The sequence below is a fragment of the Oncorhynchus tshawytscha genome, linkage group LG25, assembly GCF_018296145.1.
Source record: "Oncorhynchus tshawytscha isolate Ot180627B linkage group LG25, Otsh_v2.0, whole genome shotgun sequence".
Lineage (NCBI taxonomy): Eukaryota > Metazoa > Chordata > Actinopteri > Salmoniformes > Salmonidae > Oncorhynchus > Oncorhynchus tshawytscha.
Window position 1 is genome coordinate 34,472,518 of NC_056453.1, and position 17,570 is coordinate 34,490,087.

Sequence of the window (17,570 nt, forward strand, 5' to 3'; positions counted from 1 at the left end):
CTCGTTACAGTTTAAGTCTGCAGTTGAATGTGTTCCGAATTTTTATCCTCACAACCAGCATCTTAGGACACTGCAATGTGTGGTGGTATTTACTGTCACAGACCTACGGTAATTGACAATCTTAGTCATTGATTGTACAGAGCACCAATTCACCTGTTCTCACAGACACAAATCCATTCCAAATGGAAAAGCATTCACAGAAAATAAACAAGGACTTCCAGAATTGCAGTTTTGTTAGCAAAATGTTGTTTAGACGTTATATAACCATTTCCTCTATTAACTCCAATCTGGGGGTGAGAGCTACTGAAACACTTGTTACAGAGGACTGAAAAATACTTCTGTATTTTTTAAACTTCATGTTTTGAACTTGACGTGTCAATGTATGGTCCATATGGGCATTTCATTCATTCTTATAAGATTGACATGATATACATATTTGATGTTGTAAAATATTTTTGGGAGCCCTCTTGGCTTGAGTGCTATTTTCAAAACTACTGGCTAAAAAGTATGCCCCCGTTCCCTCCCTGTCCCGCCCCCGTTTCCTTCCCTCCCTGTCCCGCCCCCGTTCCCTCCCTGTCCCCCCCCCGTTCCCTCCCTGTCCCGCCCCCGTTCCCTCCCTGTCCCGCCCCCGTTCCCTCCCTGTCCCGCCCCCCTCCCTCCCTGTCCCGGCCCCCTGGAAGGCTCTTTCCCCAGAGCTAAACAGCCGGATCACGTTCTGCGCATGTGTTTACTTAAACTTAACTTTATGCACAGCTTAACTTTATTGCATAGCTGCTGATCACCCTCCCCTCACTTTACGTTTCTCACTTTATCCAACGTGAATGATAATTCTTCACATTTTGCCGGTGATACATCCATTCAGCATCTGCATGCCAACCGTTTAACCTCAATCAGTTTCATTGGAATATGCATTAAGATCTTCTTGAATTATGTACAGGGTCGTTTTGTGAGCAAATTCAGAGCCAAGCGTTCCCGTGACGTGTAGGTGGTAGGCTATGAGCCAGAGTTTGACTAAAACAACATGCCTGTCAATTGAAGTGATCAGTCTGCCGCACATAGGTTACAATGTTTGTGGGCCGTAAATTTGATTTTATTAAAGGTAAACAGAGAAAGGTTGCTTATAGTTACAACAGTTTGTACAACAGACAAAGACATCCGGTCATGTGCAGGGGGAGCATGGGTGTACTGGGACAAGAATTCATTTTATCCACACAAACCCACAGCACTGTGCGTGCCACCAACTCACTGTGACCAAATCATGGTTTCATGACCAAATGTTACGTTTTAAGTGAAGTGACAATGTAGAATGAGCTCTTTCTACATTCATAGGCAACCTTTCCGTTTTTTAAGATCCATGATCTTGGCTGTCTACCTGATGACAGTCAGAGCAGGTCTCTTTACTGATGCCACGTTTTACTTTGAATTTGAGCATGCATGACCTCAGCTCAGCCTATCAGAAAACTGGGGCGGCCCATCTTTGTACGGGGGCTGGCCATTGCCTACTGATCAGCCAAAAGATTTCCTGAAAACCGCTGTCGTGGCAGATTCAGAATTCTTTAGGTAACATTTATAAATAAGATGTTTTATTAATTTTCATAAGCATGCTTATGTGGAGAAAGTTACTTGGGCCCAGAGAGGGGAGGGGTCGGGTTAGTCTTATCTGTGAATGTGTCTGTAAACTATTCCTAAACCATGTGAGGGGATGGTGTGATTAATGGGGAACCAGTTAGGTTGGCTCCACAATGTCTGTGTGCCAGTCACGTCTCTCTGTAAGCTTGTCCAGGAGGGGGTGTATTTGATATATGCCATTGGATGCGGTAATGTTTTTGGTTCTAAGTGGTACCAAGAACGAGGTAAGAACTTAGTTTAGGAGACCAAACTGAACGATAATTTATAGTCAATGCTGTCTGGCTATGTGTGTCTTTGCTATAAAGGATCTCAGTTGCCAATATGTAAGCACTCTCAGAGAATTCATTCATGACACTGAATTGATCTGAGAGTCAAACAGGGTTGTGATGAAGCTCATATAATTAAAGATGGACTTTATGATAACTCTGACTTGTGTGTGGTTTGCTCTCTCCTGATTTGGTAATACAGGAAATTTCCACGACACCGCCCAAGGTGGTGAAGTTAGGCAACATCACCTCCTCGACACTGATCCTCAATATGGGGACTACATTAGGGTGCGTGCTCAGTCCGTTCCTCTACTCCCTGTATACCACGTCTGCATGGTATACACTGACGACACGACAGTAGTAGGCCTGATTACCAACAACGACGAGACAGACTCCAGGGAGGAGGTAGGCACTCTGACGGTGTGGTGCCAAGTAAACAACCTCTCCCTCAATGTCAGCAAAACAAAAAAGCTGATTATGGACTTCAGGAGGAGCACCAGGCAGAGCACGCCCCATCTCAATCAATGGGATCGCCGTGGAGACGGTCAAAAAGTTCAAGTTCCTCTGCGTACACATCTCCGAGGAGCTGAAATGGTGAAACCAAATTGTCATCATGGTGAAGAATGTATGAGAGCAACTCTTTAACCTCAGGAGGCTATTGAAATTGGGCCTGTCCCCGAGGGCCCTCACAGTGTTCTACAGGAGCACCAGTGAGAGCATACTGTCGGACTGCATCACAGCCTGGTACAGCAACTCCAGGCTGTACCAGACACTACAGAGGGTGGTACTCTCAGCTGAACGCACCATTGGGTGCACACTGCCCGCCGTACAGGACACCTAAAACACCAGGTGTCGCAGGAAGGCCAATAAGATCATCAAGGACCTCAGCTACCTGAGCCATGGCCTGTTCTCCCCACTTCAATCACACAGGAGCATCATGGCTAAAACTAACAGACTGGCCAATAGCTTCTACCCCCAGAAACATCAGGCTGCTGAATAGTGAGAACAGGAAAGAGGGAGCAGCAACTACCTACATTTTTCTGCATCAAATAGAGAATCCCTTACATGTACAGAACGTTTGGTTGTTTAGCTATGGGGAAGAGATGTCCAGAGAATTCGGCCAAGCAGCCACTCCGTAAAAGTAAACAAAAACATCTGTAATGCATCTTTAAGTGAGGGAAGAAGCACTTCCAACTTTCATGATGCTATATCCTAGAAACAGTAGGTGACAACTTCAGGAAGCAAACATCAGATGAAAAAAGGAAGTAATGGCAATGCAAAGTCAATGGGGAAAAGGCTGAAGGCCGTTTGTTAAAGTATTAAATAAGGTGTCTGCTAAGTGTCTGGTCAAGTCTGTCTCTGTGAAATAGTCTATTAATTGAATTGCAAGAAAAGTAACCCAAACATCCTTGGTCCTGAGCATACAGCTGGAGAAAGGAGCAATTACTGGACAAAGCACTGACATTAGCAATGCCATTGAATTAGTATAATGCTTTCAATATATTCAGTAGTGCATTATAAATACAAGGCTATTATGTCATAATAATACAAACCATTCAAAAAATGTCAGACTCCCCACTATGATTGCAGAATGGGTTATTTAATACAGCGTCTCAACATAGTCTCACTAGATATTATATGTTACCTTTTTGGACATCAGCGCCTCATTCTCATGGATTGTCACAAACGGGTGAGTAGACTTTCAGTTTGGGCATCCAGAGTAGAACCACGGACCAAGAACAGAACAACAAGATAAAGAAGAAATAATGAATAAGGGGTTCATTCAAATTGAATCTCGAAATATTCAAACACAGTACTCTCTTCATTGTTACCCAACAGAAATAATTAGAATGGTTACAAAGGAAAAAGTAACAAGGTACTCTCAAATATGAAATACATGCTCCATGAGTATGTTGGAAACACCTGTCTGTGACCTATAAATTGGATCCATACCCTTGTTTGCAGCTTGAGTCATACTTGTATTGTCACTGCTGATGTTTCTGCCTTGGGGTGACTAGGACAGTGGACACTACGCAAACTAGAACACCACTACGAATTGGTGAATTCTTAAGAGCACAAATACCCTTCAAGAGACGTTCGCTGAATCAAAACATTGGCCTCCAGTTGACTATTCTGTTTACCTGTGCCTGTACTTAGAGTGGATAATTACCTTAAGAATAGTTAATGTACCTGCAGATTGACTGTAACGGTTTAGTGCTCACTAGTGTAATGAATACGTCGCTATTTTGCCGCATGATGTATAAAACAAGATTTATTCAATAAATTAAAACAAAGGCATGCCACAAATAACAATGAACACAACCCATGGCAAAAAGGATCTCAGTGTGACTGGTCTATAATAAAGACCAAATATATTACCAGACCCAGTGGGAAAAATGTGGAAAACAATACTTGAATTGATATCAAATATGAAAAACCGACTCTTTGTATTTGCATCACTCTGCCTGCTGCTTGATCCAAAGAGACTCACAAATTGTAATTTGTGACAAATGGGAAAACTGTGTGTGTGTGCCATGGAATACTCAAACCCAACTAAACAAAGGGGAGAAAAAATTGTAATGAACGTCAAAACCACAAGTGACTACCTTGAAATGTCAAATCAGAGTGTCATGCCCTGACCTGAGAGAGACTTTTTATGTCTCTATTTTGGTTTAGTCAGGGTGTGATTTGGGTGGGCATTCTATGTTCTGCATTCTATGTTCTTTATTTCTATGTTTTGGCCAGGTATGGTTCTCAATCAGGGACAGCTGTCTACCATTGTCTCTGATTGGGAATCATACTTAGGCAGCCTTTTCCCCTTTGTTATTTGTGGGAAGTTGACTTTGTTAGGGGCAGTATAGCCTGTGTAAGCTTCACGGTTGTTTCTTCATTTCTTGTTTTGTTGGCGTCATTTTATAAATAAAGAAAATGTACGCTCACCACGCTGCCCTTTGGTCCACTAATTCCAGCCATGAAGACGGTCGTGCCACAGAGGAGAGACTTTTGTGACAGCACCCTCTCAATGTCTATATACAGTACATTCAGAAAGTATTCAGACCCCTTAACTTTTTCTAAATGTTGTTACATTACAGCCAATCTACCCACAATACCCCATAATGACAAAGTGAAAACAGGTTTTTATTCAAAATAAAAAACAGAAATACTTTATTTACATAAGAATTCAGACCCTTTGCTATGAGACTCAACATTGAGCTCAGGTGCATCCTGTTTCCATTGATCATCCTTCAGATGTTTCTACAACTATATTGGAGTCCACCTGTGGTAAATTCAATTGATTGGACATGATTTGGAAAGGCATACACCTGTCTATATAAGGTCCCACAGTTGACAGTGCATGTCAGAGCAAAAACCAAGCCATGAGGTCGAAATAATTGTCTGTAGAGTTACAAGACAGGATTGTGTCAGGCACAGATCTGGGGAAGGGTAACAAAACATTTCTGCAACATTGAAGGTCCCCAAGAACACAGTGGCCTCCATCATTCTTAAATGGAAGAAGTTTGGAACGACCAAGACTCGTTATAGAGCTGTTCTCCAGGCCAAACTGAGCAACTGGGGGAGAAGGGCCATGGTGAGGAAGGTGACCAAGAACCCGATGGTCACTCTGACAGAGCTCAAGACTTCATCTGTGGAGATGGGAGAACTTTCCAGAAAGACAACCATCTCTGCAGCACTCCACCAATTAGGCCTTTATGGTAGTGGCCAGACGGAAGACAATCCTAAGTAAAAGGCACACGACAGCCCGCTTTGAGTTGGTCAAAAGGCACCTAAAGTCTCTCAGATGATGAAAAACAAGATTATCTGGTCTGATGGAACCTGAATGCCTGAATGCCAAGATTCACGTCTGGAGGAAACCTGGCACCATCCCTACAGTGAAGCATGGTGGTGGCAGCATCATGCTGTGGGACTGGGAGACTAGTCAGGATCGAGGTAAAGATGAATGGAGCAAAGTACAGAGAGATCCTTTATGAAAACCTGCTCCAGAGCGCTCAGGTCCTCAGACTGGGGACGAAGGTTCACCTTCCAACAGCACAACGACCCTAAGATCACAGCCAAGACAATGCCGGAGTGGCTTCAGAACAATTCTCTTAATGTCCTTGAGTGGCCCAGCCAGAGCTCGGATTTGAACCTGGTCTAACATCTCTGAAGTGACCTGAAAATAGCAGTGCAGCAAAGCACCCCATCCAACCTAACAGAGCTAGAGAGGATCTGAAGAGAATATTAGGCTTTTAGATTTGTGTGTATTAGGTAGTTGTTGGGGAACTGTTAGATTACTTGTCAGATGCTACTCCACTGTCGGGAACCAGAAGCACAAGCATTTCGCTAGACTTGCATTAACATCTGCTGACCATGTGTATGTGACATATACAATAAGATTTGATTTGAAGCATGTGAGAAACTCCCCAATTACAGGTGTACCAAGCTTGTAGCGTCATACCCAAGAAGCCTGTGCTTCAACAAAGTACTGAGTAAAGGGTCTCAAAACTTATGTAAATGTTTCAGTTTTTTTTTTTTTGCTTTGTCATTATTGGTTATTTTGTGTAGATTGATAACAATTTAATAAATTTTAGAATAAGGCTGTAACCTAACAAAATGTGGAAAAGGTCAAGGGGTCTGAATACTTTCCGAAGGGACTGTATATAAACTCCATACTACGTTTCATGTTTTGTGTTAGACTGCATTCTCTGAAATGATCCAGTCTGTTTAGACTTTGTTTGCAGTTGGCATTTCTTGATGTCTTCTACAGTGTTGCTTTGTGTCTGAGCCTCCCAGATTGAAAACAATGTTTATTGTGTCAGTCATTGACATTTCAAAACCATCCCTGATGTTTTCATAGAGACAAAATATACTTGTAAGTGCTCACTGTCATGACATCTCCCTCTGATATTGTGATTGTTTTCTCACTGTCTGGAGGCTGAAAAGATTTGGCATGTGTCCCCAGATCCTCAAAAGGTTTTACTGCACCATCGAGAGTATCCTGACGGGTTACGTCACAGCCTGGTATGGCAACTGCTCGGCTTCCAACCGCAAGGCACTACAGAGGGTAGTTTGTACAGCCCAGTACATCACTGGGGCCAAGCTTCCTGCCATCCAGGGCCTCTATGTCACAGAAAGGCCCTAAAAATTGTCAAAGACTCCAGCCACCCTAGTCATAGAATGTTCTCTTTGCTACCGCATGGCAAGCGGTACCGGAGCGCCAAGTCTAGGTCCAAGAGGCTTCAAAACAGATTCTACCCCTAAGCCATAAGACTCCTGAACAGCTAATCAAATGGCTACACAGGTGGCTATTTGCATTGCCCCCAGACTATTTGCATTGCCCCCCCCACCCCCCACGCTGCCCTTACTCTCTGTTATTATCTATGCATAGCCACTTTAATAACTCTACCTACTTGTACATAATTACCTTAATTACCTCGACACCAGTGCCCCCCGCACATTGATGCATTGACACTGAACTAGTACACCCTGTATATAGCCCCACTATTGTTATTTACTGCTGCTCTTTAATTATTTGTTATTCTTCTGGCTAACTTTTTAATGGATTTTCTTAAAACTGCATTGTTGGTTAAGGGCTTGTAAGTAAGCATTTCACTGTAAGGTCTACTACACCTGTTGTAATAACATTTGATTTGATTTGATTATGTGGGTTTTCATGCTGACTTTGATACCACATTACTCAGATCGAAACAAATATCTGCATCAGACATTTTAGTCAGCGTTATAAAATAGTTGGTTCTATTAGTTTTAACACGATCATTTTAGATATACATGGCAGGAAGACCTAGTTGTACTTGTGACATCCTATATATATTCACAGCTCATAAATAAGAAATTAAATAATTACTCTTAATTGCTAATAACTATAAAGTATGGTCCTTCCTGCATTTATACACTCTAACCTTGTGTTCTGACTTCCATCTTGTTGCTACGCTACCATTTAATGTGAAAAAAAAGTGTAAAATAAGACCATGTTATATGTTAACCTTAACTACGTGTTGAGTGTTTGAAAGCTTTTAGTGCGTTGAATTAGATGGAGATGGGATGGGAGAAGAGATTGGACACACTGGGGATTAGAAATTGAATGTGAGAGAGTGGCTCTGACAGAAGGTCTCAAGGTAACAACAGTGGGTACTGAACATTGGGGGATCAAAATGAAGGAATGCAAAGTTATTAAGATGGACTGATGCAGACTCTGGTTACTCTATTAGGTCTGGTAAACAGCTGACAAGTGTTCCAAAACATTCTTCATGTATGTGCCAAAATGACTGAAGAAGAGATGATGTATACATTTGGTTATGTCATACCAGTAGTTGGTTTCCTTTATATTGCTCAGTTGGCAATCATTCATAGTCAACCGGAAGTATACCGCCCAAACATATACATGTGGTTGCCCCCATGCGTATGCATGAAGGAAAGCCGTGAGGCGAGTGTAAAATTGCTTTTGCCTAGCTACTGCACCCACTTAAGGTCCGGTTTCTGAAGCAATCATCTGTAATTATGGCACTGCCCCTGTTTCAAGTGGTTTGTCTGCCAGCTGCCTACGATTGAGTACATTACAGATGTAAGATCTTAATTTGAGCCAGTCCGCTACAGCAGGAAAATAATCCTGCAGCAATAGGAAATATGAATTGGTATGTGGATTATAGCTAATTGTTAAAAAGGGTAGGGGTTGATACCTTTTCCGTTAGGGAAAATCAAGTCTGCAATTTTAAAATGGAAATTACAAACTTTAGAAGCCTTTTTAATGCTGGACTGCACTACAAGTTTTGATTTCTTAGCAAAAAAATCTAATTAAGATCCTACATCTGTAGGTGCGGTTTTCCCAATGACAGAGATGGATAGCGTTCGGTCCCTATCTCCGTCCACTCACTTCTCCGGTGATAAATCTCTATCCTAATCGTTTGATTTTTTCCCTCTTATAACTTTTATACAAGCTATTTAATAGACTGACACCAACCAAGTTGTCCTGATGACTGAATGAAAAGCTCTCCATTACAAGAGGATGGTTTGACTGGATATGGTTTGATTTAAAGCTGGATAAAGCTCAAAGGTTGTACCATAATGATGCCTGTTGTGCTGTGAATACCTGCTGTGTTGGGAGTTGAGCCAAGAAAGTTTGAGATTCTATAATTTCCCCAAGCAGATACCTATCGTCTCACAGCAGATCTACAGTGTCACCCAATGGGAGTGCTATACATAATTAGACATGAAACAGAACGTTTCCTGACTTTGTTGTCAGTAAGTCTTGACTGGATTAAAGGTTGTGAATAAAGGACATTAATCCATCCATCTTTGATTGGCATTATATATATATATATATATATATATATATATATATATATATATATATATATATATATATAATATAATATAATTAATATATATAAATAATTAATATATATATATATATATATATATATATATATATATATATATATATATATATATATATATATATATATATATATATATATATATATATATATATATATATATATATTATATATATATATATATATATCACACAACGTGTGGGTCTAATCCTGAATGCATCCTAGCCGGTGTCAATTACACAGGTTACCACCGGCTAAATCCATGACATTAAAATGCCTATTTACTCTGTTCCGTCTGACTGCGCAATCCAATATCTCATTAGCCCAGCCAGGCAATTTATGAACTTGATCTCCATTATAAAAAGCATCTAGACATTACGTCACAGTTCTTGTAGACTAACATTAAGTTTACAACAGCGGAGATTTATATAAAGATTACTGTCTGTCTCTCCGACATTTTCCACATTTTTTCAATATTCAAATTCGATCTCCAGCTGTCCCATAGTATGAACGTGTCGGAAGTCGGGATGAGACAGACAGGTAGGCAGCTTTTCTTCATCATTTTTATGTATATTTACAAAGAACTATCGATAGAAAACAAGTCAAATGAAACAAAGCGCAGCTAGTTTTCCAGCTTCAGTTTTGAAGTGATTTTGTTAGCGGTGTTGTTGGCTAGCTCTTGAACAACAGTGTCCTGATGAGAGAGGACATTTCCTATGCCAGGTGAAATCTGCATCATTAGCTCATTGTTATGGATGTATACAAATAAATGTCACTAGAAAACAAATTAAACCAATGCAGCTACTTCGTTTTTATTCTGGCTGCACTGTTTGATGTGACTGTAAGTTAGCCATAGTTGGCTGGCTAGCTAGCAAGCAAGAGATAAGAATGTTGCCAGCCAATATGGCAATGGAACATTTTGAACAAACGACTGGGTCGTGTCAATAGATACAGAACAAAAAGACTGAACGACTGGGTCGCGTCTTTAACAATCTAACCGATAGAACAAACATCCAGCCGGCTTGGGTAGCAACCCTAGATTTGTGTTGGGGCGATATCTTGTGGAAGGATGAAATAGTATGAATAAATTCATCAAAATAAAGCTTTTAATGAAAATATGTAAATCATTATTTGAATATTTTGGTAACCCATTGTATAAAGGTGATAATGCTCTCGAAGCCGGTGTTTGGACCTTGAAGCCGGTGTTTGGACTTTGTCTCGGGCCTAACAACCTCCGTGCCAATATCCTCCAAACACCGGCTTCTCTGGCATTATCACTTACAGTAAATATCAGTCATATCAGTTTATATTCAAAACGCTACATCCCTACATTGTTAAAATCAATTTGCGAGGGCCTCCCGAGTGGCGCAGTGGTCTAAGGCCCTGCATTGCAGTGCCTGAGGTGTCACTACAGACCCGGGTTTTATCCCAGGCTGTGTCACAACTGGCCGTGAATGGGAGACCCATGAGGTGGCGCACAATTGGCCCAGCGTTGTCTGGGTTAGGTGAGGGTTTGGCAAGCCGGGATTTCCTTGTCCCATCGCGCTCTAGCGACTCCTGTGGCGGGCCAGGGGCATGCGCTTACACTATCGCCAGGTGTTCAGTGGTTCCTCTTACACATTGGTGAGGCTGGCTTCTGGGTTAAGCGGGCATTGTGTCAAGAAGCAGTGCAGCTTGGCTGGGTTGTGTTTCGGGGGAAACCCCCTTAGACAAGCACACATACAATCATATACAGTTGAAGTCGGAAGTTTACATTTACTTAGGTTGGAGTCATTAAAACTTGTTTTTCAAACACTCCACAAATTTCTTGTTAACAAACTATAGTTTTGGCAAGTAGGTTAGGACATCTACTTTGTGCATGAGTCATTTTTCCAACAATTGCTTACAGACAGATTATTTCACTTATTACAATTCCAGTGGGTCAGAAGTTTACATACACTAAGTTGACTGTGCCTTTAAAGAGCTTGGAAAATTCCAGAAAATTATGTCATGGCTTTAGAAGCTTCTGATAGGCTAATTGACATCATTTGAGTCAATTGGAGGTGTACCTGTGGATGTATTTCAAGGCCTACCTTCAAACTCAGTGCCTCCTCAGAAAATAAATTGTAGACCTCCACAAGTCTGGTTCATCCTTGGGTGCAATTTCCAAATGCCTGAAGGTACCACATTCATCTGTAAAATCCATAGTACGCAGTATAAACACCATGGGACCACTCAGCCATTATACCGCTCAGGAAGGAGACGTGTTCTGTCTCCTAGAGATGAATGTACTTTGGTCCGAAAAGTGCAGATCAATCCCAGAACAACAGCAAAGGACCTTGTGAAGATGCTGGGGGAAACAGCTACTAAAGTATCTATACCCACAGTGAAACAAGTCCAATATCAACATAACCTGAAAGGCCGCTCAGCAAGGAAGAAGCCACTGCTCCAAAACCGCTATTAAAAAAAGCCAGACTGCAGTTTGCAACTGCACATGGGGACAACGATTGTACTTTTTGGAGAAATGTCCTCCGGTCTGATGAAACAAAAATAGAACTGTTTGGCCATAATGACCATCGTTATGTTTGGAGGAGAAAGGGGGATGCTTGCAAGCCGAAGAACACCATCCCAACCGTGAAGAATGGGGGTGGCAGCATCATGTTGTGGGGGTGCTTTGCTGCAGGAGGCACTGGTGCACTTCACAAAATAGATTGCATCATGAGGACGGAAAATTATGTGGACATCAGTCAGGAAGTTAAAGCTTGGTCACAAATGTGTCTTCCAAATGGACAATGACCCCAAGCATACTTCCAAAATTGTGGCAAAATGGCTTATGGACAACAAAGTCAAGGTTTTGGAGTGGCCATCACAAAGCCCTGACCTCAATCCTATAGAAAATTTGTGGGCAAAACTGAAAAGGTGTGTGCGAGCAAGGAGGCCTACAAACCTGACTCAGTTACACCAGCTCTGTCAGGAGGAATGGGCCAAAATTCATCCAACTTATTGTGGGAAGTGTGTGGGAGGCTACCCGAAACGTTTGACCCAAGTTAAGCAATTTAAAGGCAATGCTACCAAATACTAATTGAGTGTATGTTAACTTCTGACCCACTGGGAATGTGATGAAAGAAATAAAAGCTAAGACATTCTCTCCACTATTATTCTGACATTTCACATTCTTAAAATAAAGTGGTGATCCTAACTGACCTAAGACATGGAATTTTTATTTGGATTAAGTGTCAGGAATTGTGAAAACTGAGTTCAAATGTATTTAGCTAAGGTGTATGTAAACTTCAGACTTCAACTGTACATTGCTGCTACTCTGTTTACCACACGATATATACTGTTGCCTAGTCACCTTAGCCCTATACATATCTATCACTTTAACTCCAGTATCTCTATACATTATAAATATGGAGTTGGAAATGACCCTTTATATAGCTTCTTACTTTCTCGTGTTCTTCTTATTTCTTAATTTAATTTATTGTATGTTTTTGTTCTACCTTGTGTTATTTTTAGTGCTACATTGATATTGATTACTGCACTGTTGGGTTTAGAGCTTGCAAGAAAGGCATTTCACTGTACTTGTGTACGTGACATTAAAACTTGAAAGGTAGACCATCTGCTAAATGACTAAAATGTCAAATGTAAATGTTTTACATACAGATCTCATATTGATGCATTACATATTTTGTGTGACAATTTTTTAAAATGTTGATGTATCATTTGTACAGTTCTTTATTTATTTTGTTACATTTGACTGTGTAAAACCTAGCAGCGCTATTTATCCCTCTGAGAGTAAGGTGGATATATGGCGTTTTGCAACAAAAAAAATGATTACCCCCTCATCAATCTACACACAATAACCCATAATGACAAAGGAAAAACAGTTTTTTATAAATGTTTGCTATTTTATTAATAATAAACAACTGAAATATCACATTTGCTTAAGTATTCAGACCCTTTACTCAGTACTTTGTTGAAGTGCCTTTGGCAGTGATTACAGCCTCGAGTCTTCTTGGGTATGACGCTACAAGCTTGGCACACCTGTATTTGGGGAGTTTCTCCCATTCTTCTCTGCAGATCCTTTCAAGCGCTGTCAGGTTGGATGGGGAGCGTTGCTACACACCTATTTTGAGGTCTCTCCAGAGATATTCAATCGGGTTAAAACCCGGGCTCTGGCTGGGCCACTCAACGACATTCGGAGACTTGTCCGGAAACCACTCGTGCATTATCTTGGCTGTGTGCTTAGGGTCATTGTCCTGTTGGCACTGTATAGTGTTTTGGAAATAAACTCTTCATATGTACTTGATAGGAACATAAAAAGTTTGTCAGTAGGAGCTTACATAATGTGACATTGTATTGGAGAATCACCCACAAACTCACTTTTCTTTTGAGTCAAATTAAAGTACCAGTCAAAGATTTGGACACACCTACTCATTCAAGGGTATTTCATTATTTTTACTATTTTCTACAGGTGTATCTCACTGGTCATCCCCAAAGCCAACACCTCCTTTGGCCGCCTTTCCTACCTGTTCTCTGCTGCCAATGACTGGAACAAATTGCAAAAATCTCTGAAGCTGGAGACTTATATTTCCCTCACTAACTTTAAACATCAGCTATCTGGGCAGCTAACCGATCGCTGCAACAGTACATAGCCCATCTGTAAATAGCCCACCCAATCTACCTACCTCATCCCCATATTATTTTTATTTACTTTTCTGCTCTTTTGCACACCAGTATTTCTACTTGCACATCACCATCTGCTCATCTATCACTCCAGTGTTAATCTGCTAAATTGTAATTACTTCGCTACTATGGCCTATTTATTGCCTTACCTCCTCACGCCATTTGCACACACCGTACTGTATATAGACATTTTTTTTCTATTGTGTTATTGACTGTATGTTTGTTTATTCCATGTGTAACTCTGTGTTGTTGTTTGTGTTGCACTGCTTTTGAATGAACCCTTGAATGAGTAGGCGTGTCCAAACTTTTGTTTCCAGTAACTTTTTTGTTATCCCAAACGGACGTGGCAGTTTCAGTATTAAGGATTCCTACTTTAACATATCGCCTAAAATTGTCTTAAATGATCTCTCCCATCTTTCCCAAAATCATGTTTAAGAGCAAAGGGGAAATCATTTCAGGTCAACAAGGTCAAGATTGAAGTGACTGCAGTGCCTTTCACTCATGGCAAATGTAGCCAATCTACCTTCATGTTCTTGGAAAACTGACAGACCTATATCTACAAACTATGGTTTTACAAAACATCTCTAAACCTAATGAATATAATTCAAATGCTCTTGAATTTAACTAATCCTAGTTCCATTTGACTAAACAGCAAATACAATAACCTCTGCATCTTTGTTATTGCCACGGCGCAAGCTCTCTCGATTCAACAAAACGACTCATTACCAAGCCCTTGATTGGAGTCAGTGTGCTGGAGGCTGGGGTGGGGTTGTGCGCCCCTCAGAGTCCCCGGGACAAGGACTAAGAGGCAATGATATGGGCCAGATGTGTTGGAGCTGCTAATAAAGATCAGTAGTGCTGTTGTATGACCAATCATTACTATTATTGTTACAAAGTATTGCTATTGTTTATGTCTTTGTTTTTCTCAATGTTTTTTTTTTGGTCTACTTTTATTTTTTATTTTCTGATGTCTTGGTATGATGCCTTTGTGGGGAGGGAGGGATGGAGTGGGGGGTGGGAGGGAGGGATGGAAGGGGTGGGTTGGAGGAAGGGAGGGAGGGAGGGACGGAAGCGGTGGGGTGGGCGGGGTTTTAAAGGACTGGGTGTGTTGTACTGTTTCAATGTCTCTGTTCCCATGTCTGAAAATCTACAAATAAAAAAAAGAAGACAAAAAGGAAAGCCTCTGAAGTAAACAGAGACTTATGCAGAAGTTCTACACTATAAACCCACTTTCCCATTTTTGTATGTCAAGTATGCTATTTGGCAACAGTTATGTCTAAGTGCTGGTTAATATGCATACTCTGAATGAATCAGGCAATCCCATAAGATAAACGTAGTTGTTTTCAACACATATGTGTTCTGAGGTAACCTAATACCAAGGTATTGTGGGTTAAACTATGCCTACCTTGTTCTGGTCATTGACAGTCAACTCGTCCAGATATTGTTTGAAGGGGTTTGGATGAAACGCTTCATCATAATTTTCCTCTGGCAATCTTGGGATAATATTGGCAGGTCGAATTACGCCAGGCTTGGTCTGTAAGGTTTGAAAATATGTCTCGATTAATTTGATTTAGTAGATAACGAAAACATAAGATCACAGTAAATATACACTTAATAAAGAAATAGCAAAGCATATGTGATGGCCATTCATTAGCATAACATAGTTTAAACAGGTTTGACATATTTGCAATAGAATAACTACCTTATAGGTGTCTGCCAGTTTTCTCTCAACAGGCCGTTGTAGGTTGAAGGTTGCCTGTAAAAAATTAAATATCAGCACATACTGTATATAATGTTGATGTATTTTGGATTTTTCCTACAAACTTTTTCCTAGGATCTTAATTTGACCCAGTTTGCTACAGCAGAAAAATTATCCTGTAAGAACAGGTGAATTATAATTTTGATTATAATTAAATTTACATTTTAATGTGGGTTAATACATTTTTCGTAAAGGGAAAATAAAGTCTACAATTTCAAAGTGGAAATAAACTTCAGAAGCCATAAAACCTTAAATACACAACAAGCTTTACATTTCCTGTTATCCTGCAACAGGATGATCAAATTAAGATCCCACATACAGTATGTAATCATCCAAGTGTCAACTTGCTGCACAAAGAACTAGTCTTCCTTTGATTAGAAAGAGTCTTTCTTTGGCTTCGATGACAATGGACTCTACTGAAGACAAAATCTTGAAAAGAATGATGTGTCTCTTGATGTCAAATTCGTAAAGTTCAGTGAATATAAATGCAACTTCATGAAACATTCATGACTGGTTTTGTTTTGAATCCTGTCTAATCATGCAGTCTCGTTCCCCAGACAAAGCTGTCATGTTGTTTGTATGCTGAGATACTTCAGTAAGTTGTTGTATTAATCTAAATATTTCCAGATATAGTTTATGAACTATAACAGATTACATTTCCAGCTTGATATCGGAAGACCCATTGAGACTTAGAGGGGTAGAACATCCCCACCGTAATGATATCATGAAAGCCAAAGTCCGCCACAAGTTTTCACTCAGAAAATCCCCTTTTCAAACATACCCACTACTCTAAGAAACAAAATGTTGATGTTCCCTATGCAATGTAACCTGCTTTCATATACAGGGTATCTCTAAATCTCATGAGGACAATCTTTTTCAGGATATTCTATTCATTTATTTTCTTACAAACACATATGAGAAATGAAAACAACACAACAAAGAACACCTCATGGATTGATCAAATAGCACATAGTGTAGTCATTTAATTACAGACACAAAGTTACAGTCATGAAAGTTATTGTGCTTTCCAATGTAGACATCAGATTAATCTTTTTGTAGAGCCTGAAAATGTTTTTTTTCCTTTAGGGAGCAAGTTTGTAGTTCCAGATGCACAAAAACAAGCATTCTCATTTATTTTGGAATGTAATCTTGCTTAGGGGACAAAACAAACATACATATGTATACTCACATATTTCGTTTCACGTCCCAATGACCTTGGCAATGAGGTGTATCGCTACATGTGGGAGAAAGCAAACAGACAAACGCAAATAATGAGAACTTTATGAGAAGACTATTCCTGGTAAAGTCAGTTTATCTACTTGCTGGGCTGTTTGTGGTGGTGATTGTATAAGTAGACTGTTATGATCCTGAATGTCACCTTTATACATCTGGACTGTCTTTTCAATCCACTTTGTGTAACACATTGTGTAGCCCTATGGAAGGGGATATTACCAACATAATTATCAGCCAGTTAGAGGATCATCTCATTTCATATGATCAGTATCTGACCACACGCACACACACAAGCACACACGCACGCACGCACGCACACACGAATGCACACACGAATGCACACACACACACTCCAACATACAAAGACAGTTGGAATAATGGATGTAGAAAGGGATATTATGCTACTGTACCTGTATGCATTGTAATGAGATTACTGTACCTGTATGCATTGTAATGAGATTACTGTACCTGTATGCATTGTAATGAGATTATTTGAGTTTTCACTGAGATTTATAGACATGCATAGTGATACAATGTTTTCCGTTGTGCGTTAGATTGCCAATAAGAATGGATCACATTATTGCTATAAATTATGAGAAACTGAACAAAGTCTGACATAAGAGACGAGCCACCTGCGAGACATTTAAACAGACCGCTCATGTAAGA

General features: G+C 40.3%; 1 protein-coding gene across 6 annotated transcripts in view; it reads right to left on the minus strand.

Moving 5' to 3' along the window:
• mlip (muscular LMNA-interacting protein) overlaps nt 1-17,570 on the minus strand; it is a 42,251-nt gene that overhangs the window by 1,171 nt on the left and 23,510 nt on the right. For 5 of the 6 annotated variants that reach the window (XM_024388306.2, XM_024388304.2, XM_024388308.2 and 2 more), the window contains 4 exons: nt 16,861-16,905; nt 15,615-15,668; nt 15,318-15,446; nt 3,541-3,594 (listed from right to left, as the gene is read on the minus strand). In XM_024388306.2, coding sequence (XP_024244074.1) covers nt 3,541-3,594; nt 15,318-15,446; nt 15,615-15,668; nt 16,861-16,905 — 282 coding nt within the window. Of the gene's footprint in view, nt 1-3,540; nt 3,595-15,317; nt 15,447-15,614; nt 15,669-16,860; nt 16,906-17,570 lie in introns of those variants that run through there. The other variant, XR_002949481.2, reaches the window with a different exon arrangement.